The 22,475-nt window shown below is 39.3% G+C and overlaps 1 protein-coding gene across 1 annotated transcript in view; it reads left to right on the forward strand.

The window, feature by feature from the left end:
* The first annotated feature begins 13 nt into the window (after window positions 1-13).
* Window positions 14-22,475, forward strand: part of OXCT1 (3-oxoacid CoA-transferase 1) — a 170,090-nt gene continuing 147,628 nt past the window's right edge. Inside the window, exons 1-4 of the mRNA XM_006166967.3 lie at window positions 14-180; window positions 7,133-7,241; window positions 8,896-8,986; window positions 19,796-19,931. Of these exons, the coding sequence (XP_006167029.1) occupies window positions 103-180; window positions 7,133-7,241; window positions 8,896-8,986; window positions 19,796-19,931 (414 nt within the window). The 5' untranslated portion in view covers window positions 14-102. The remainder of the gene's footprint in view (window positions 181-7,132; window positions 7,242-8,895; window positions 8,987-19,795; window positions 19,932-22,475) is intronic.

Raw genomic sequence — 22,475 nt, forward strand, 5'->3', positions numbered from 1 at the left:
GCTGTGCTCCCCAGGGCCGCTGCGGCGGCTCGGGCCAGGCACACTGACACACTCGCACGCGCGCCTCAGCCCACCGCCTGCTCCCTCAGTCCGGCCCTGAAGATGGCGGCTCTCAAACTGCTCCCCTCCCGGCTACAGCTCTGCGCCCCCATCCGCGTGTCCCGGAGCGCCTGGGCCAAGGTAAAGTCCGGGACAAGAGGAAGGCCACGCGAGGGAAGATCGCGGACGAAAACCCGAGTGGTGCCCGCGTTTTCTCCTTGCCAACACCCACTTTATCCAGCCCAAGAACTGGCATCGGTGATGCGGCGCCCGGGACACCAGGACGTGCCGAAGCGTCTCTGGCCTTGCGGCTGGGTCTCTGGCCTCGCCGCTCCTTCGAATGATCGCCTTTGCTTGGTTCTGCATCCGTTTCCCCTTAGAGCGAGGCGACCCAAAGAAGCGCGCGGAGAGGCTTGAGCACAGTGGGGAACGCCTAGCAGCGCGGCTACGTCTTTTGGGGTTCGCATGCTTCCCCTTGGCATGCGTCTCCACAGTGCCAGCAGCCTCCTGTCCCCGCGGCGCCCGCCCTTGGGAAAGGTTTCTGGTGACTGGAATCCGTCGAGAAGGACTGCAGTTTAAGGCATGGGCGGGATGGAAGTAGCAGGGCTTACGTTTGCGCCCCGCACCGGCCTAGGCGCCTCTAGAGGCGCAGAACCCCGGGCCAGGTTAGCCGCGGCTGGACCCGAGTTCGCAGCCAAGGGGGCGGATTCTGGGCGCCGCGGGCGTGGAACGCCACCCGGCATCCTCTCCTCCCTATATGGCTGTGCCGCACCTCCGCGGTGGGAAGGGAATCCGGACTGGAGCGCTCGCCTGGCATCTAGTCGGCCAAGCAGGGGAGCCTGGAGATCTGGCCGTGGCTCGCCTGCTGTCCGCGGGAGCGGAAGCCCCTTCTGAGACCCCTGCGATCTGGGTTGGAGGCTTTAGATTTTCCAAAGCTAGAGGAACACTCACCGTGGATTGTGGGTTGTGTGTTTTTGAACTATGCATTGTCTCTGCGGTAAACCCATGCTTCTGCAGGATTACTGTCTGCAGGATTACTGTCCAGAGTCCTAGGAGCCCAGTACTGGATCAGAGAAACAGGTTCAGTAGAGTGGCACTACCTGGCCACCTTAGTAACCATGAGGACCTCTTCCTTGGTAGGGAAGGCAAAATGTTTTCCCGGGGTGGTGGTAGCGCGTTAAATAGTAGTTCAGAGCCTGATGGCCCCCTCCCCTGACCCTATCTCCAAGAGAGCTGAGAACCCAAGGGTCGCTAAACTGCTTCTCTCTAAGTGCTGGGGAAGGATTGCAGACTGGCTTATTTTACTTCAAGTGCTGTTTAGGAAATATTAGTATAGTTGCAGATAGCTTTAGATATATATACAGTATTAGTAAAAGCGAACTTGACCTTCAGTCTAATTGCTGCGGGTGCTGAAGCTGATGCAAACCAGAACACAGCGATGCCCTTGTGCTAAGGTCAATTTATTTGATGGTTATTTATTTGCCTGAGTGCAGTTTACTCATTTTATGTCTTTCTCACCTTGAGTATATCATTAAACCATGTTCGAGGCCCAACACACCTCTTAGATGGATGGGTTACAAATTAGGGGTTTTGCTGTATCTCATTAAAAGTTTCACACAAGAGTTCAAACTTTCCCTTTCAGGTTTGATTATCCTAGGTCCAACTCCTGCTTTCCAGATGGTCCACCCAGCTCATGCATTTAATGCCCTTACTGTGTATTTAGCATTTAAATCCTTACCACCTACTTCCCTGAAATATTAACACTGTGTACTTGTTTAACTTTTCTTATGTGTACATTGTCTTCTCCACTAGATGAGAGTTTCTTGTTGGCAGGATCCATATTGCATGCTTTACTCCATTAGATGAAAGTTTCTTGTTGGCAGGATCCATATTGCATGCTTTATTCTTCCTCTCCTTCAAATGACACACCACTATACATACATTAGATATTCAACACATGTTTAATGCATGGATGAGAGTACCCTGCAGGCACACTTACGTAGTAACCTTTAGAGTTTCTTTGCTAAACATAACCAACAGGTAAAATAAGATACAGATGCTTCATGACTCATGATGGGATTACATCCTGATAAATCCATGGTAAATTGAAAATATCGTAAGATGAAAATGCATTTAATACACCTAACTTACAAAATATTATAGCTTAGCCTACCTTACATGTAGTCAGAACATTTACATTCATCTATAATTGGGAAAAATCATCTATCACAAAGCCTACTTTGTAATAAAGTGTTAAATAGCTCATGTAATTTATTAGGCATTGTATGGAGTGGCTAAGGGGTTAATGGGTACTTGAATTTCTATTGAATACCTATCATTTTTGCACTATAGTAAAGTGAAAAATTGTAAGTTGAACCACCATTAGTCATGAACCATCTGTAGTTACCTGGAGACTTTATAAGACAGATTGTTGTGCCCATTCCCAGAGTTTCTAATTTAGTAGGTCTTAGATGGAGCCCCATTCTTTGCATTAATGGCTACTTTCAGATCCACTGGCATGGACCTAGGTTGAACTAGACTATCTGAAGGTATCTTCTTTCCTTCGTTACTATGGGGGGACTGGGGGGCATTTGATAACTATTTTCTTTTCACGATAGAGATTTAGTTGTGAAAAACAAAACCAAAACAAAGACCATCTTCTAAGAACACTTGAAACTATCCCTTCCTGGAAACTATTTTTTTCTCAAATCTCTAACTCTGGACTCTCCTGAGTTGCAGTTCTTCTGGCGTAACACACTGATCAACTTCACCTGGGTGTCAGGCAGCATTCATGTTTTTCTGATCCCAACAAAACCAGTCATAAAATGACATTTCTCTTCCTTGTTTTATTTTTTTTTCTTTCATTATATTTAATGACTGTATCTATCCACTATGTAAGTTGAAAACTTTGGAACCATCCTCTCTTTTCACCACTTCCAACTGATCAGCAAGTGTCATAAGTACACTTCTTTCTGAAATGTCCTCAGGGCTGTACCTGGCAGCCATCTACTTAATATTTCTTCCCTGTGGCTTCCCAATTGAATATTACAATTGTGTTTAAATTTTTGTAACTTATTTAGTTAACTAACTTATTGCCCTTGCTAGTTTGTAAGTTTCATTATAGCAGAGACCATGCCCTGTAGATTTTTTAAAAAACTATTGTTTGTTTTATCTCTGTATTGCAGTATTTAATATGGCTGGTACGAAATAGGTATTTCTGTAAAAATGGGTGAAAGAAAGCATGAATTCCCATGGCATTTTTCTTTTTTTTTTTTTAATCTTTTTTTTTTGGCGGGGGGGACAGGTTTTTACCATAGGACGCATGCGCTCGCCAGACAGACAGAGAGAGACAGAGAGACAGAGAGACAGAAAGCGAGAAATCACCCCCCCCCGGGGGGGGATGGTCATGCCACAATCCCTTCTCCTCCATTCTGCTCTCTGGTTCTTGGACAATCACGCACACGCACCTGGCGTGAATTTGAAGCCACTGGGTCTGGGACACAAACCGTGGTTGACTACATGAGAGTCCAGCGACATAGCAATTATGCTAACTGCTGGTCTCCCCCCTCCCCCGGTGCCATTTTTCTGATTCAGGCTTTCTTTCATCTAAAATTGTGACATCTCTCAGTTTCAAAAGTGTTGCTGCCATTTGTTCATTGAAAGATGAGGTTGAAACTCTCTTATGTAATCTTCAAGACTTTCACAGCCTGCTGCAGTTTCCCAGTCTAACCTATTCTTCATGAACTTCTCTAGACCTGATCCTGCATATTTCTGGCCACAACAAGGCTTCTCCTATCTCTTTGCCTTTACTCATGTAGCTGCCCTGTATGGAATCCCCAGCCTGAACAGTATTTCAGCTCCTGGCCAACTTCTCCAGCTCTCTGATCCACCAGGCAGGTTGGAGTCGCCTTCATCTGTGCTCCTATAGAGTGCCACGTACTTCCATGAGTTCCTTGAGATTTGCTCATGGCATAGATGAACAGTTGGCAGTATTTAGTTGAAGACTAACATTCCTCTGTTTCTCTGGTCAGCTGAAGCATTTCAACACACATTGCCTCATCTTAGCAGCAATGCCATTCTCTGTCTTGCAGGGCTGTAAGTGTGTGTAGCCATCTGCATATTACGACCGCCTTTCCCCTCAAGAGAATGTGGTTTTCTTCATCTCTCTCCATATGGTTCCCCCCCTTTTATTTTTCAAACTTTGATACTGAAGTGGGCAATGTCAGCCATTCTGTGTCATGATTTATTTAACTGCAAGGAGACAAGGTAAATATCACCTGGGTGTGCAGTACTGTATAATTAAGATAAGATTTATTTAAGAATAAAAAAGAAGTGTGCTTTGTAGATTTTTACTGAAAGATTGTGAAAAAGGAGTACATTTTCATTAAGTTCTGGAGTGTTGAATGACAGGAAAACAAAGTTTAGGTGAAAGAACTAATGGTAGAAAGGTTAGAAAGGAAGGAGGTTCTGGATTAGGAAATCATGGGACAAAATTTAGTTTCAACAGTAGGATAATGCTTCAGAGGGTAAGTATAAGAATTTGAAGTACTGGACACAGAATGAAGGTGGAGAGGACTTTAAAAGGAGAAGTGCATTAGAAAAAATCTCGCACTGTAAGAATTTTGAGTATTTCTTGCATTCTTTTTGTTATATATTTATTTTTTATAAAAAATAAAAATACGAAAGATATATATATAACAATAACATAGTTACAAACTAATGATAAACTAAAATTTCACAAACGATTGTGAACATTTTGCACACTTGTTAGTCCTTTCTTTTAGGCAAAATGTTCTTTTGATACAAATAAATTAGCAGACACACACTAGAGTGAACCATCCAGACAATGCAAAAAAGTTCAGATGTGTTTTTGTCTTGTAAACATAAATGTACCATTTATCCTCAAACATTGCCTTTTCTCTCTCTGCCTCCAGTTATTTGTCAAGATTTGGATTATACTGCTCTCCTCACTTGACTTTGACCAAGGTTGAAATTTAAAGGGGCAAAAATCTGTGGAACCTCTGTGCTGGCAAATCTCATTTGACTTTGCCTCTGTATAGTTCCCTTAAATAGTCTTTTGTACCAACTGGCACTTTATCTGAAGAGCTTTTAGAGGACTAAAAGAACAATAGACATTTATTTATTCTGTTGCCTTGTTGACCTCAGGTTGTGTCTGTCTGAGAGACTTGGGCAGTGTAAGCTTACACTTGGGGTTACTAAGGCGGCCATGTATCAGGATTCAGAAGTCGTTCTCTCCATCCCCTCTCTTTTTTAGGTTGAATATATCAGGAGAATAAAGGAGAGTTGATGTGAGCATGAGTGAGCGATTGCCACAAAATCTGCTTTCTCATTTTTTCGTATTTATATTGTGATTGAAATATAAAAGAGGAAAATAATTTATAACTGTGTCCATCAATTGGTCACTAAATGACTCATTTGGAACCAAATAGTTCACCTTGATAAGTCTAGCCATAGCTTGTTAGATAATAGTTTGCTGCTTCCCTAGAGGATTCATAGACTTCAAGCCCCGTAGGGAGATGAGTCGTTTTATGTGCTGTTCTTTTCTTGTCCCTTTAGGGAGCATTTCCTGGCATCTAAAATTGGATCAGGGGTCCAGCTATGTAGATATTTGAAGTATTTATCACACTGTACTCAAATTTCTGGAGGGCTCCAGATACATGTTAATACCATGTTGAAGTAAAGAGCACAGAGCTGGGCACGTAGTAGGTTCTTGGTACATATTTATTGATTGAATGGAAAGCTAGATTACTATCAGAAATGGACGCTTGATGACATGATTGTTGTGAGTGGGAATTCCAGTGTAGGGATCATCTGCTTTCATTCTCTTAGGTGGCCACAACAACATAATTAGAGTTCCCCCTACGTAATAGAAGATACTGATCATAAGGGGACTCTGCTGATAACCTGTGATAGAGTATGTTCATCTTACTTTTAAGGATTAATCCCTTAAAGCACCACTCTTTTAAAGAGGAAATATTGTCTCAGAAACAGAATCAAATGGTGGTTGTCAAAATCTGTGGGGTGGAGGAACTGGGAGATGTTGGTCAAAGGATACAAAGTTTTGGTAGACAAGAGGAAAAAGTTCAAGAGATCTATTGTACCTCGTGGTGACTACTGTTAGTAACAACATATTGTACCTTGAAGCTTGGTAAGATAGTAGATTTTAAGTGTTCTTATCTGATGCAGGAATTTGGGTTGACTGGAGCCTCAATACTGATGTAGGATCTGGCAGTAAAGTAACTGGATTCAGTCTCACCATCATGAAAAATTAGAAGCAAGGACAAGTGGAAGGGGCAGCAAAGCAGATTTTATTGAAAAAGAAAAGCTCTCACAATGGGTTGGGTCCCAAAAGTGGATACTGACTTGGGGCTCTTATCCTAGCTAGGTGGAACTTGTCTATGTTTTTACCTTGTGAGGGTTACATGCTAGTCAGGATACTCCTTTTAGAAAACTAGTGGTCAATGATTTCTCAAGTCTTTGAGCACTTTGTGCTCTAAAGACCATTGTCTAGGTTTTGGAGAATGTAGTAGAGATATGGAAAAAGCCGTAATTTCTGTGATTGTTTTAGGTCATGCTGCCCACTATTTTAAGCTGATCCGAAGCAGTTCCTAGTATGAGCAAACTGTGTGTAAACAATCTCTATGGGTGATTTTCAATGAAAACTAGTGTGCAAACAATCTCTAGCAAGTGATTTCTAGCAACGGTGGTACCTCCATCTTGTGGGCCTCTACCCTATGTGTGGGTGGTCAATCTCCTATCTCATCACCATAAAACAATAAGTGTTAAGATAGTATGTATGTGAAATAACTTGATTTAGGCACTATACAATGTGTACATATATCAAAATATCATATTGTACACAATAAAATGTATAATTTTTTACTTATCAATTAAAAATATTGAAAAATATATACCAAAAAAAAGAGATAGTAAAATTATCATTTATATATCAATACTGAATAAATTGCTATGCAGTTTATTGGAAGCATGCAACATAAAGCCATGTCCCCAAATGATTATTGACTTAAAATGTAAAAGTGTAAAACATAACTTTTGTTTTTGAAATGTTTAGGGATGTGTTTGCTACTTTTCAACCAGTACTCGTCGCCATACCAAATTTTATACAGATCCGGTGGAAGCTGTAAAAGACATCCCTGATGGTGCAACAGTTCTGGTTGGTGGTGAGTAATAATATTGTTTTCCCTTTCATGGTAGTGTCATATTATTTTTTATTGGAGCAGGAATATCACAGTGACAAAACTGTGTTGATAAGAATGCCAATTATTATATAGTTTATTCACTATTTTATATTTATTTATTACACATGTTTTCTATTGTTTTATTAGTATCCCCTTCCTGAACATTTAGTAAGATTTAACATGTAACATTTTACTTATTTTTTCCTCCCGTTATATTTTTTGATTATTATTTTGATAAACAGAAGTTTCAAAGTGGTCATATCTTACTAGTACCTTTAAAAAATCCCTAGATCCTCAGGAAGTCTGTTTAACTAAAAGCGATGGCATCGATCTCATTGTTTGCACCAAGTCACTTCTTTCCATACTTACTTTATGAAGTAGAAAGTACTGAAGCATCTCCTCTTGTCAAACTCCCTCCCTGATTTCTCTTGTTTTTGTTTTTGTTTTTGTTTTGTTTTGAGTTTCTTTTAGAACCACTGCCTTAAACTCACTAAACTCGCTGTCTGATTCTTATAAATAGGATCAAGGCTTATTTTTAGAGACAATCTACATTCATTCTTTCAACTGAATGAATGTTTATTTATTTATTTATTTGTTTATTTTTTTGGAGAGGTTTTTGCTATAGGGTGCGTGTGCTCTCCAGAAAGACAGAGAGAGACAGAGAGACAGAAAGCAAGAAATCACACCCAATGGGGGATGGCCACATTGCAATCTCTTCTCCTCCATTCTCCTCTCGGGATCTTGGGCACGCACGTACACGCTCCCGGTGTGAGTTTAAGCCACTGGGTCTGGGACTGGAACCGCGATCGATTACATGGGAGTTCAGTGACATAGCCATTACGCTAACTGCTGGTCTCAGTGAATGTTTATTTAAAACCTAGCACAAGAGCCATCAGGTGGCGTGGTGGTTAAGGTGCACATGTGCCTGACTATGTTTCGAGTCCCAGACTGGTTTGCTTTCTCTCTTTCTCTCTGTCTCTCTCTGGTTAAATAAAAAAAAAATGTATATAGGTAATTAAATAAATAAATAAATATTAATAAAATAAATAAAACCTAGCACTATTTGAAGAATTGTGGAAAATGTAAAGAAATGAGAGTTATTGGCCTGGTCTTCCAATTTTGTAAAATCTGCTCATGTATATTAAATAAGCATGCTTAAAAAATAACTGTGAAAGAGTTGAATAATGAAGTGAGTCAATAATAGATAAAATAGTGAAGTATGAGATGAGTGGTGTGTAACCATATGTACTAGATGCACTTGGCTTTATACTTAATGACTAAAATACTTGACAGTTATGTCTGGTACTATGTAAAGGTACAGAACATTTAAACAGAGATATATGAGAGTGCTTCAAAAATTTCATGAAAAAATGGTATTAAAGCATGACTTTATGTTGTTGAAAAAAATTGAAATCCATGGGTAGTTTTTTCATAATTCATATTTCCCATATACATTTTGAAGACCCCTCATATGACAATTTATTGAATGCTAAGATATATCTGTGTATTTTTATTAGTAAACTAATAATGTAATTTATTTTATTTGTATTCTGTTGAAAAGAATAATACATACATTTTCCTGAAAAAACATTATCCTATTCAGAAATTATTTGTCTTTGGGCCTTATTTATTATAGGTTTTGGACTATGTGGAATTCCAGAGAACTTGATAAATGCTTTACTAAAGACTGGAGTGAAAGGACTGACTGCTGTTAGCAACAATGCAGGGTAAGCGTGCATTTTTTCCTTTTAATTTTTAAATTTTTAATTAGTTAATTTATATTCATTCACTAAACATTGTCACAGCATACAAAATGTGATTTCTCATCCAGAGTATACTGCATAGTGGCTTAATCATACATGTTATAGTAAATAATTTTCCATTTCTTTATTTATATACATATATGTATATGCATGTATTTATATATTTTCCCCCTATTTCTCACCCTCTGCCATTTCTCACCTGCCTCCCACACTATCTCAGGGTCCACAGTTGTTTTCCATTCCTTTTTTTCCCCACATTTTATTGATTCACAAAATTTTTAAAATAATCTAACTACTTTCAATAGCAAGCTCAGCTAATATATACATATCTGTGAATACATGTCTGACTTTAGGAGTAAAACTCTATAGTATATTCATTCTACTCTCTGAGTAGCACCTAGCTGATGCTATATAGCTTACTATGGTCATTAATTATGTATTTTTTGCTATATTTTTTAATTTCAAGAAAAGCAGTTTTAGCTCTAATAAATCAAAGAAGTGTGTATTTTTAAAACAACTAATTTTTTAAAAAGGCAATTCTTGACTATATTTAAACAGTTTACCAATAAAATGAAAATTTCCCCTCTACATGAGCAGTATGCCTAAACATTAAAAGATGGTATTTAAAAAAATCAAGAAATAGAGGTTAGGTCAGCCCCATTGCCCAGTGGTTGAGAGAGCTGGATCCTACATGGCAGACTGTGATTTGAATCTCAGACTTGGTGGCTTAGAAAACACAACAGGCCTATCTATGAGAAGAAAGGATTGTAGCATCACCATACCTCCTTGGGGTGTGCTTTCTCTGTCTTCCTGTCTGTTTCTCTGGTGAGTGCACACACAATTAAACAATTAAAAAGAGTGGAGGTTACACTTTTTTCCAAACATTTTTCATACCATCCTTCATAATCATAAGTAAAACAATCTTATTTTATCTTACATAAAGATGTAAGTAATATATATATATATTAAGATATATATATATATATTATCTTAATCTGAGGTGCCACTATTTTTAAAAATTTAAAATATTTTGTTAAAATTAGAATATATATTTTCAAACTGAATCTTGCATTTTAAAATTTAAAATTTTTTATGTCTTTTCTTATGATAGATTATTATTTATAAAACAAGAAGGACATCAATTTGAAGTGCCTCTTTTGTTTATGCCATCATACTTTCTAGATGATAAATGAAGGAATATCATTAATTATAAAAAATGTTACTGTTTGGTTATGTCACTGGACTCCCATGTAGTTGATCACAGTTTGAGTCCCGGATCCAGCAGCTTAGAACTCATGCTGGGCGTGTGTACATGCATGCCCAAAATCACCAGAGGAGAATGGAAGAGAAGGGATTGTGGTGAGGCCATCTCCCCTGGGGGGTGATTTCTTGCTTTCTGTCTCTCTCTGTCTCCCTCGCAAGCTCATGCACCCTATAGCAAAAATCTCTAAAAAAAAAATGTTGCTGTTCTTAGAAAGTGGGATAGACAGCAAGCTCATAATTAGTGGGATCTCTTTTTAAAATGGTTAACAATAAGCCATCATTTGAACAATGACAGCCATATTAAGATACATTTAGTTATGTTGGGAAAAGCTACTTGTACACAAAATGTTAACTCATTAGTTCTCTTTCAACAATGAAAGACTTTAAAGATCTTAAAAAATCAATAAAAATACTCAAATTGGGAGTTTTGCATATTATTTTAATGCAATTTAGAATAAATAGCAGATTATTTAGTAAACAAAGCTGTTGCTACATTTGCATTCATTTTTTTCCTTTTCTGAGTTTAATTATGCTATTCTTTCCATCTGGAAGGCTTTATTTCCTATTTCCTGCCTATTCATACCCAAAGGAGAATGAGAGTGTTATATTAGTCATGTTCATCTCCTCATGACACAGTTATTTTAGACTATAGTTCTGGAAAGGAAGGGATTTAAAGTTTATTTTTTTCAATACGAGAGAGAGAGAGAGACAGATAGGGACAGAACCCCCAGCATAAGGATAAGCATGGATAAGCTCAGTGATGAGCTCTTCTTGGTATAAGAGGTGGTTAAGGGTGCTGGAGTACCACATGGCCGAGCTCGGTTCAAATCCCAGACCTGGCAGCTTGCTTTCTCACTGTCTCTCTCTCTTTCTCCCCCGCCACCGTCCCTCTCCCCGCCCAAATGAAAATAAATAGATAAATAAATATGGTTAAATAAAATAAATCTTTAAAATATGCATAAATTTCTTAATTTTTACACAATCATCGTACATATTTATGGGACACATTGTGATGGGTTGATACATTTATACGTTGAATACTGATTAATTCAGGATCATTAAAATATCTATCATCTTATATATTTATCATTCCTTTGTGGTGAGTGTATTCAAAACCTCTGTTCTAGCTGTTTTTGAAATATGTAATACATTATTGTTGACTGTAATCACTCTACAGTGCAATAGAACACCAGAATTTATTCCTTCTAATTGTAACGTTGTACCTGCTGACCAGCCTCTCTCTATTTTCCCCTCCTCTTGATGCTGGATATTATCAGAGTAAATGTAAGTTGTGTAATTGAGATTTAAGTATGTCTAAAATGAAAAATAAACAAAAGAAATAATTTGGTGAGTGACTACAACTTAACTTTCGTTAGTTTTATTTTGACAACAGTTGCCAATTAATGAAATTTTAAAAAACGAAAATCCAAAAAATTAAATTTCCAATTCAGAAAGTGAAAATATTTGTAGAATGTTGATGTCTCTCGTGTAACATCTTATGCTTTATATCATTGTATCTCTTCAATGAGTTTTTATTTGAGACTCTTTTAGCCACTAAAATGTTTGAAACCCAAGCTTATTTTGCTACAGGAAAAGAGCAAATCTCTTCCTTTTTAGAAATGTTAGAAAAATGTTGGTTGTTAGAGACAAGCAACATTATTTAACATCCATCAGCATTAGCTCTAGATCGAAGAGCTCTGAGATGCTTTAATGTCTGTGTTTCTTTATCAAAAGTATGTCCTTCATTTACAAATCCTCATATGTATGTCTTTTTATGTTTGTGAACACTTAAGAGCAAGGGTCCTTCCTGTCTTTTTCATTTTTTATCATCAGTGTCTGATAATAGTAGGCCCAGCATACATGTTTGCTAAAGTTGTGAGTTGGAAAGTATTTGGTAAGAACACACTTTTGTTATAAGCAAACTAACTGCATTTTTCAAGGCATGAAGACTGACTTTGCACCTGCTTGAGTGGTAGCCTGGGCTGAGCATCTTATGTACTGCTTGCTTGCCCTGCCAGGATATTATTTTATTAGGTCACTGGGAAAGTCATGATGTATTTTTTATGTTTTCCTCTGCAGAAACGTGTCACAACTTTCCCAATGACCCAATAAAAACAAAGGAAGCTGTCAGACATTGGTGCAGTAGTAGCATAGCTAGGCCCACGTGAGAAAGACCCAGGCTCATGTCTGGAGCTCTCTTCACAGCAGGCATACACATGCATACCTGCCATCTGGGCTGATGGAGGCAGGGAGGGGGTGCATTACAGTGTGAGGACCTTGTTAGGGTTCCCCTCTCTTCTTTCTGACTTCTTTTTCCTCTCTCAGAAGAAATTAAACTAAACACACACACACACACACACACACACACACACACACACACACAGGTGCACACAAACACAAACAAAGTAAAGGCTAAATACTCAATGACTCTCAGAGCCAATATCAATAAATACAAAGAGCTTATCTCCAAACAGAGTCAAATTCAAATGTTTAATGGGCTGGAAAGTCAAACAGAAAGCCATGAAAGAAGAGCTAGAAAAATTCCTAAGTCACTGAATGACCAACTGTATTTTGGTTACTGGTATGAATATAGGCTTAGAGGGAGTTTCAGATATTTAAAACTACAGAAAGCAAATGAATCATTTGTACCCTCATGGATTAATTATTGTTATGAATTACTTGTCAGGGCTCCAGAGGATATCAATGGTGCTCTCATACTGGGTAACTGAGGAACTTACCAAGAGGATTTTTAAAAAATAATTAATGAAATTTCTTTCTTTCTTTAATTATTATTATTTTTATACATTCATTTGCTATACATCATTTAGCTTCTAAAGAGAATTTAGCCGTCATCGAAATACACATCAGACCAATCCAATTGAGAATACTATACACGTTATCATCTACAGGTAATAAACCATTTCTGTGTCCCACAAATGTCTTACCTCCCTATATCCCTCCCTACAAAGGGATCTTTTTTTAAAGGAATGGTCAGGACTGAGGAAAAACATGACAAATAAAGAACTCTGAGGTTGGTGACAAGAGGAACACTGTTACCCCAGCCCTAGGTCTAAAGGGATAAGGGGAGGGAGTGGGTTATCCGGACCTCAAAGCTGCAACACACATGCTGCAACTTGTCAGGGACAGAGCCAGAGGAATATACATTCTGCTTTCATTCTCCTCTCATCCCCGTCTTCCTGGTGATATCTCCAGTTCATCAAACCAACCAGAAGTGACTGAATCCATTCAGAAGCCAGAGGACAAGGGAGCTTATTGATTCAGTCAACAGGTTGACGTTCCCAGGCACAGAGCAGGCTGGAGGCTAGAGAATGGAGCCCAAGGGCAAACAGAAACTATCTGGCAGAAAACTTGGTGATTGTCATTCTTATTAGAGAGGAGCCAGTGAGAAGGGGGAGAGTGGAATTGAGCAATAAGTTATCTACCAGTTGCCCAACAAATATTTATGCAGTTCTCTTTATGTGCTGTATGTGCTCCTAGGTACTTGGGGGTACCACAATGTGAATAAAACCAACCAAGATCCCAGCTTTGTGAGCCTTCCCCTCTAGTGGGGGGATAGGCAGACAATAAGTAGTTAATATAACAAATAAATAAATTTTCCAGGATGTTAGGAAGTTATAGGTGCCTTGGAAAAGAAAAGAAGCAAGTAGGGGGATTGACTGGGAGCGTTACAGTGGAGGGCAGGTTGTTGTACTCAATGGGGTGATCAAGATGGGACTCACTTTGGTGACTTTTGAGATGAGACTTGAAAGAAGTGAGGGAGAAGCCTTGCAGGTAATTTTGGAGAAGAGTTTCCAGGACAGGGAAAGGCCAGTGTGAGGACACTCAGGTGGAATGTGCCTGGTGTGTTTGAGAGACAGGGAAGAGGCCAGCAGAGAGAAAGAAGTGAGCAAAGAGAATAGGCATGAGGACGGAGATATGACAGAGCATCTGATCACAAAGGGCCGTGCAGGCGGCTCAGAGACCTTTGCCTTTACTCTGCATAAAGTACTCCTGCATGGTTTTTTGCAGAGCAGTGACATGTTATTAACATATATATTTTATTAGCTGCCATGCTGCAAGGAGATTGTAGGGACAGGAACAGAAGCATGGGAGGTTCCTGCAGTATCCTGGTAAGAGAGAACACAGGACACAGAGAATGGAGTGAGAAGAGGATAGATATCTTTTCGTTTGTTTTAATTATTTTATTACGTTTTTTACTTTTTTAATTCTGAGAAGAGGATAGATTTTAAGAGTCAGAATTTCCTGAGTGGTTTGATAGAGACTGTGAGAGAGAGGAGTTAAAGATCGGATTACTCCACTAATTTTCTACTGAGCACATTTAAGGATGGGTTGTCATGAGGTGAAGCTGCAGGAGGAGCCAAGTCTGGTGCAGTAGGATTTTTAACCTGAAGAACTAGAGACGTACCCGAGGATTACTGAGGAGGAGGTTAAAAAAGAATGTCAAAGTATTGAGTGTATGAATTATACCAGAGAGGTATTGTAGTTTTAGAGATGGGGAATCTGTAGTGACCTGGAGACCCCTAGTGGACAATAGTATTATTAACCTGTGTGGAATTCTTGGTCTTCCTCTCTTGAACATACTCATTTAGCCTTTAGTTTTCTCTCGAAACAAGTGATAATAAATCGTGCATTTATTTCTTTTTCTTTTTTCCTTTTTTATAGATTTTTGCCTTAGGGTGTGTGTGCTTGCTGGAGAGAGAGACAGAAACAGTGAGAGGGGAAGTGAGATATCACCCCTCAGGGTGGGGTGACCATGTCACAATCCCTTCTCCTCCATTCTCCTCCTGGGATCATGGGGCATACACACACATGTGCGCATGGCATGATTTCCAAGTCACTGGGTCTGGGACTAAAACCATGGGAGGCCAGCGATGTAACCGCTACACCATCTGCTAACCCCACATTTATTTCTTTTAAACCCATGGTGGGTGGGAAATGTTATCAGTCAGTATTTGAAGGCTAGGCTCTAGAACAAATTAGCAGAAGGTGGGCAGTTATTTGTGACCCAGACCACTTTACCAAGTATATAGGGCGGGGGTAAGAGGCTTGAAAATAATACAGTCAAAGAGTTGAGAAGGAGTTAGTTGAGTTGGAATGGCCACTTTTGTGTGTGAGGAGTATGAGGGTGGAGAAGAGTGAAACTGGGAGGAGAAAAAATGATTAATAGAAGAAATGTCAATGATTTGTCACACAAAGGGCCATGGATGTCACTGGTGATCATCAGATTAATTCCTCCTCCCCCAAACCCGATATTCCATTATATCGCCAAAACCAGAGTTCTAGAGCGGGTTTTGGTCTATGTCAGGATGGGCATCAAGTTGTATGAGTAGAATATTTCTCCCAGGGACGTATTCCTTGATTTATTCCTTATCTTCATTCCCATTGCCAGTGCCTCAGCTCAGACGCTTCACTCGTCGGGACGGTGTCAGGCCTCCTAGTGGTCACTCTGCCTTTCACTTCGGAGTCTACAGTTAATCATATACCCTGCCATTCTTCTGCTTAAAATTATTCATGGGGGCTCCATATTCTTCAGTATGAAGTTGTGTGAGAGGACAACCTGGCCTGCCTTGTCCCCTCCTGCCGCACTTTTGCTTTCAGTCCCCATTTCAGACACACGCAACGAGTGTCATCCTGAGTGTCTCTTCACAAAGCTGCCCGTCCCCCTATTTCCTTGGACTCCTCCATCCACAACTGTATTCTCAAATGTATTTTGTTTCTTTGTTTTTAAATGTCCATTTAAGTGCCACTTTCTACATAACTTTTCCTTATGTGAGACCTTTATCTTCTTTTTTTCTCCTAACACTTGGATTCTTGATGTTCAGTGTTCTCATCACACTTCAAGCAGACTCCCTTAGCATGTCTCTCCCTGTGTTGTATTTATAGGTTTATGTGTTTATTTCCTCAATAATCTCAGAGCTCTCCAGGGCCCAGGACTAGACCTTATTCAAAATTATAGTCCCGGAGCCTGACGTACCAGTCCTGGAGCATAGAAAGAACTCTGTAAGAGGTTATGGGATGAAGAAAGTATGTAAATACCAGCTCCATAGGGAAGGAGTTATCAGAGCATTAAAGGAATTAGGAGGGAGAGATCTTAGACAAAGACTTCTGTTTCTAGGAGGTGGTCTGGCCTTTGTCCTGACATTTCCATGCTTGTATGTGTGTGTGTGTGTTTTGCTATAGGGCATGTGCACTTGCTAGAGAGAGAGAGAGAGAGAGAGAAAGAGAAAGTGAGAAATCACCCCCTGGGGGGATGACCATGCCACAATTTCTTCTCCTCTTTTTTGGTTATATCTGCACATGCTCCTGATACATTTTTCTTTTGTTCTCTCTCTCTCTCTCTCTTTAGAGATATTTTTTGCTGTAGGGCACATGTGCTTGCTGGAGAGACAGAGAGAGAGAAAGCGAGAAATCACCCCCCAGGGGTGATGGCCACACCACAATCCCTTCTTCTCCATTTTCCTCTTGGGATTTTGGGCACACATGCACATGTTCCCAGTGTGAGTTTTAAGCTATGTGTCTGGGATTCGAACATCTGTCTACTATGTGGGAGTCCAGCAACATAAGCATTGTGCCATCTGCTAGTCCCTCCTGACATATTTTTCAAGCTGCTGAGTCCAGGATTCAAGCTGTACAGTTGGCCATGTGGGATCCAGTCTCCTTAACGTGTGTGCCACCTGCTGCCTGTTTCTGCTTTTTAAGAACCTTTATTGAAGCCTACTATAGAAACATGAACATATCATAAGTGTACAGTTTGATGGAGTTTTATAAGCTGTATACTCGTATAACCAACACCCAGATAAAGACACAGAACATGACTATACCCCAGACTAGCTCCTCCTAGTCTCTGTTCTCTCCCACTATTCAGGTACCTGACATCCTCACTTAGGATCTCACAGATTCACATTGTGATTTCGAACTTCATATAAAAGGAATAATTCACCGTGTGTCTGTCTTTTGTACCTGGCTTCTTTTGCTCAACAAAAGATCCATTCATGGTGGCTATAGAACATTCACTCTCTTTTCTGGATTATAGTTTATTGTGTGGATACACTACAATTTATTCATTTGTTCAGTTGTCGATGGGCATTTAGAAGCTCCATTGTTTGGCCATAATGAATAATGCTGCTTAATGAATGTTCATATACTTTTTTTTTAGATTTTTACCATAGAACGCATACATTTGCAAGAGAGAGAAAGAGAAGGGAAAGTGAGAAATCATCCCCTAGTTGGGGAATGGCCACACCACAGTCCTTTCTCTTCCATTATCATCTTGGGATTTTGGGCATGCACATACATGCACCTGGCATGATTTTCAAGCCGCCAGGCATGGAATTTGAACTGTGCTTGGGCATGTGAGAGTTAAGCACTTTAATCACCAAGCCACCTGCTGGCCCCAATATATGCTGTCTTTTGATTAACATAATAAGTATGTTTGTTGAGAGTAAAAGTGCTGACTTATACCATATGGATATCTTCAGCATTTTTTTTTTTTTATTTTTGAAGAGGTTTTTTGCTATAAGGTGTGTGCGCTCACCAGACAGACAGAGACAGACAGAGAGACAGAAAGCGAGAAATCACCCCCAGGGGGGATGGCCACCCCACAATCCCTTCTCCTCCATTCTCCTCTCAGGATCTTGGGCACGCAGGCAAATGCACCCGGCGTGAGTTTAAGCCACCGGGTCTGGGACTCAAACTGCAGTCGACGACGTGGAAGTCCAGTGACATAGCCATTACGCTAACTGCTGGTCCCGTGGATATCTTCAGCATTAATAGATACAACTCAGTTTTTCCAAAGTGATTCTAAGATTGTATGTATGAGAGTTGTAGTTGTTTCATATCCTTACCAATACTTGGTATTTCCTTCTTTATTATTTGGCCATTTTTCATGTTTGTAATGTTTGCAGTGGAGTTATAGCTCATTGTAGTTTTCACCATTAAAAGTACTTCACCATTAGGGGATGGATGGTGGCTCAGTGGTAATGCAACTGGAAATAAACATGGGGAAGGTCCTGGATTTGCAGCCTTCATCTCCCTGGCATGATGTGTGTTGGGTGTACATGTATGTCCATGATCTTATCCAGCTGAGACTAGGGGTGGGTTGTGGCATGAAGACCTGCTTGAGGGGGTTATCTCTCTCTCTCTCTTTCAGTCTCTCTCTCTCTCTCTCTCTGTTGATCTCTGTCTCCTCATAAAAGAAATAAAACAATGAACTAAAAATGGTTTTATAGTGTAGGTCAAATATTCTTTCTTGTCTTAATAATTTTGTTTTCTCTAGTTGATTAAAGTATTTTTGAAACTTTTGAGTAACAGAGGAATAATGTGATGGATAATGCAAAAGTATTCATTCAATTATTGATCTATCTTATCACATTGACTTTGCATAAAATTCTAGGTCTATTTTGCTTTCGAAAAGATAATAGAAGTAAGAAGATAGACACAAACCTAAAGACCTTTACCTATTGGGGGAAGTAAAAAAGCCAACACACATACATCAGTTCTAATATAAAATGAGCTATTGGGACCAGTAGATGGCATAATGATTACGTGCTGGACTCGCATATGTCCAACCATGGGTCAAGTCCCAGACTCGGGCTGCTTGAAACTCACAACGGGAACGTGTGTATGCATACGTGCCCCAAATCCCAAGAGGAGAAGGAATTGTGGTATGGAATTCCCTCCTATGGGGTGACTTCTCACTTTCTTTTTCTCTCCAGCAAGCTCATGTGCTCTATAGCAAAACTCTCTTAAAAAATAAATAAATAAATAAATTGAGATCTTAAAACTGTAGAGATCTTAAACCATATTAAATGTCATTTAACAGATATAGGATTATTCTTGCTACCTACAATCTTTTCACATGTTTGTGATTAGGTTGCTGATTGTTGTTAAGAATGTTTAAGTGTGTAACTCATCTTGACCAAAATATCTATGTTATAGAGAAAATGTTCGTAGCTATTTATATTTTGGGTCCACACTTCAGTGAATATGCTGATTACCCTTTTAAATACTGAAATGCCTGGTTCTTCTTTTTAAGCAGAAGCAGCTTCTCTGTTAAGATCTTCCTTCAGGGCCAGTATGGGTCAGGAAAGTCACGAGGCCGCTACATTTATGCGCCTCCAAGGTCAGGATGAGCACTGAGCATTGAGCACCGGTCCAGCTTTACCAAAGTCACTATGGAGTAGTGGAAAGAACGAAGGTGTGGGGTAGAATTATAAGAGTGACCCTGAGTTTGAATATGGGCTGTATCTTTTACTGTGCAAATCTTGGGGAAAAAAATCACTTTAATTTTGAGCTTTAGTTTCCTTAAATATAAAATAAGAAAAGAACAGCCATTTTGCAAAGCTCTTAGGGTCGTGGGAGACTGAGAGATAATGGTTAAATATCTAGCAGAGAAGATTTATTTTCTTTTAAATCAGTAAGATTCACTTTTTAAAATAATGAAAATGATAACAGTGTCTTTGATTGTAAGCTGCCTTCATCTTTCTTTAGGGTTGACAACTTTGGCTTGGGCCTTTTACTTCGATCCAAGCAGATAAAACGCATGGTCTCTTCGTACGTGGGAGAAAATGCAGAATTTGAACGACAGTACCTATCTGGTGAATTAGAAGTAGAGCTGACACCTCAGGTGAGATTTCTCTGCTTTTCTTTCATAATACTAGCTTACTTAAAAATTAATTTTCCCCCCTTAGAATTTCTTATTCAAGAGTGATAAGATAGAAAACTTACTATTTTGCCAAACCAAGGAATTTGCTTTGTAGGCCATACCTATTGCTTGCTAGGAGATTAACATTTTTTTTTTTTTTTTTTGCCAGAGTGCACTGAAAAAGGAGATATTTGTAGTAAAAATATCTAGTCTGCAGGATAAAATTTTAAGTTTGGTACCATAATTTACATTGTACCAATAGCATGGAAAACAACTTGCTGAAATGTTCGAGGATTGTCCTGAAAGTCAGTTTCTCCCAGATACAGAATTGGAAGTCTATGAGCGATCTGGGTGTGCTGAGACACATCAGGAGTGTGAAGCCCATGGGTGGATAAGACTGGCCAAGTGCTGGTACCAGAGCCCAGGTCTCCAGGGAACTGAGGTTGTTATAAAGTAGTTACTACAATGAATGCAGCAAATTACACTCACTTTTAACATATTCTCCTAACTGACTGAAGACTTCGTTAGAGGAAGGCAAACTTTTTGAAGGCATTTAATGAAGGTCTACAATTTGTTCTGATTTTCTATTTTGACAAAATCTGCCTTTTTATTATCTGTTGAGGTGGATGGATGTGTATAGTATTCTCAACTGGGCTGGACTGAGGTACATCATGCTTGGTAAAGTCTCTTTACAATATAAATGGTGTATAGTGATTGAACTATGAATATTACTACTACAAAAATAAATAAATAAAAATATCTGCCTTCATCTCTGAAATAGAGCCTACCACTCTACTTTAATTTTGTCAACATAACATTGCATCACTACTGATTTCACCCAGTTGTTGATAGTGAACTGTCACAGAATTTTACTTTAAAAAATTTTTTTAGTAATTAAATCATAGTATATACTTGTCGAGAGAGAGTATGTCAAGGAGTCTCTTCTTCCTAACTGAGGCTTCACAGTGTCACAGTCACACCTGGTCACTCTGTAGCATTGTCTGCTGTTATCATAGCATTGCATTGTGTGAGGTATTTGTCAGCTTTCATTTGAAGTTTTTTTTAAAAAACAAAATGTATATTGTCTTAATCTCCTTGGGCTGCTACAACAAAATAACATAGACTGGGTGGCTTAAGCACCAAAACTTTATTTTTCATAGTTCTGTAGGCTGGGAAGTTGAGGATCAAGGTGCCAGCCAATTCACTTCCTGGTGAAGGCTTTCTTCCTGGCTTAAAGAAGGAGGGCTTCTTGCTGTGTCCTCACATGACAGAGAGCGAAAGAGAGAGAGCTCCTTGTTGTATATCTTTATGAGGCCACTAATCCCATTGGATCAGGGCCCTACGTTTATGACTTCTTTAATTATCTTCTTGTAGGATCCAGCTCCAAATATAGTCACATTGAGGGTTAAGAGTCCAACTTAAGAATTTGAGGGGTACACAGCTCAGCCCTAGTGTATACTTTCTCTTTTCATGTTATAGATTGAGATACCTTATCCTTTGGGTGATGGAACTGTTGAAAATTACTGTGCACCATACTTTTGTTTTGTCAGAGAGCAAATTCATGGGAGAGGAATTCCTTTTCATTTTTCTTGCATTCTCTCTTTAAGGTAAATTAGGTTAGCTTCTCCCTCGTGAGCCTCCTGGCAGGAAATGAAGTGGCTCTGGAAGCTTCTTTTGCTGCCTGTAAGCCATGGGGAGAAGTGTTGATGAAGTAGTAGGGAGTAAGACTTTTGAAGTCTTCGGGGCCTTGTTGGTGGTACCTGCAGAGGACCTGTCTACAGAAACATTCTATATTCAGGCCATTGCCCACGTGTACAGAATGGAGGAGTAAAGTATTTAGGGAGAGTAGACAAAAAACTATTTTAAAGTAAGGATATTCTAATGTTGTATTGCAAATTAAATTGTTGGGAATGTTATTAACTTAAAACATTGTCAATGCAAAGTAGAGTCCTTTCTGTTCATTAGATAGAATAGAGAACATCTATCTGGGAGGGATTCTTTTTTTTTTTTATTTTTATTTATTTATTTTTTTTTAATTCATACCACAAGTCTCTCCTTCCCTGGAATATTCCACTCAGTGTCTGAAATGCCAGCTGGTTGTTGGTGGTTGTTTCTTTGAGTTAAATTTTAAAGGTCCCAGATCATTTTCACGTTGGGAGAGTAGGAACATACTGTTATTAATACCTAAACCACTTCTTACTACTGATTTGCAAGTCAGTTTATCAAGTAAGACTGTGATGTAGTAAGCCTCCAACAGTAGGTTTTAGTGATGGGGGAGGGTGTCAGAAAATGTTCAGGTCACAGTTGATCCCTTGGGAAACCTGAGTAGAAAGACAAGTCAGAGTGGGAGAGAGCTAGGGAAGCCAGGTTTGAAATCTCTGGTACCAAGGAGGGAAAAGGGATAGGTCAAAGGAAAGAAGACAATGAAAAGATAACACAAAGATACTTTGCTAGCAGCTGCCCCTAATTCAAAACAACTGAAGCAAAATTTGAAGTACCATTGGCTTTTTTTTTTTTTTTTTGAGA

The sequence above is a fragment of the Tupaia chinensis genome, unplaced genomic scaffold (genome assembly GCF_000334495.1).
Source record: "Tupaia chinensis unplaced genomic scaffold, TupChi_1.0 Scaffold144378_1, whole genome shotgun sequence".
Lineage (NCBI taxonomy): Eukaryota > Metazoa > Chordata > Mammalia > Scandentia > Tupaiidae > Tupaia > Tupaia belangeri.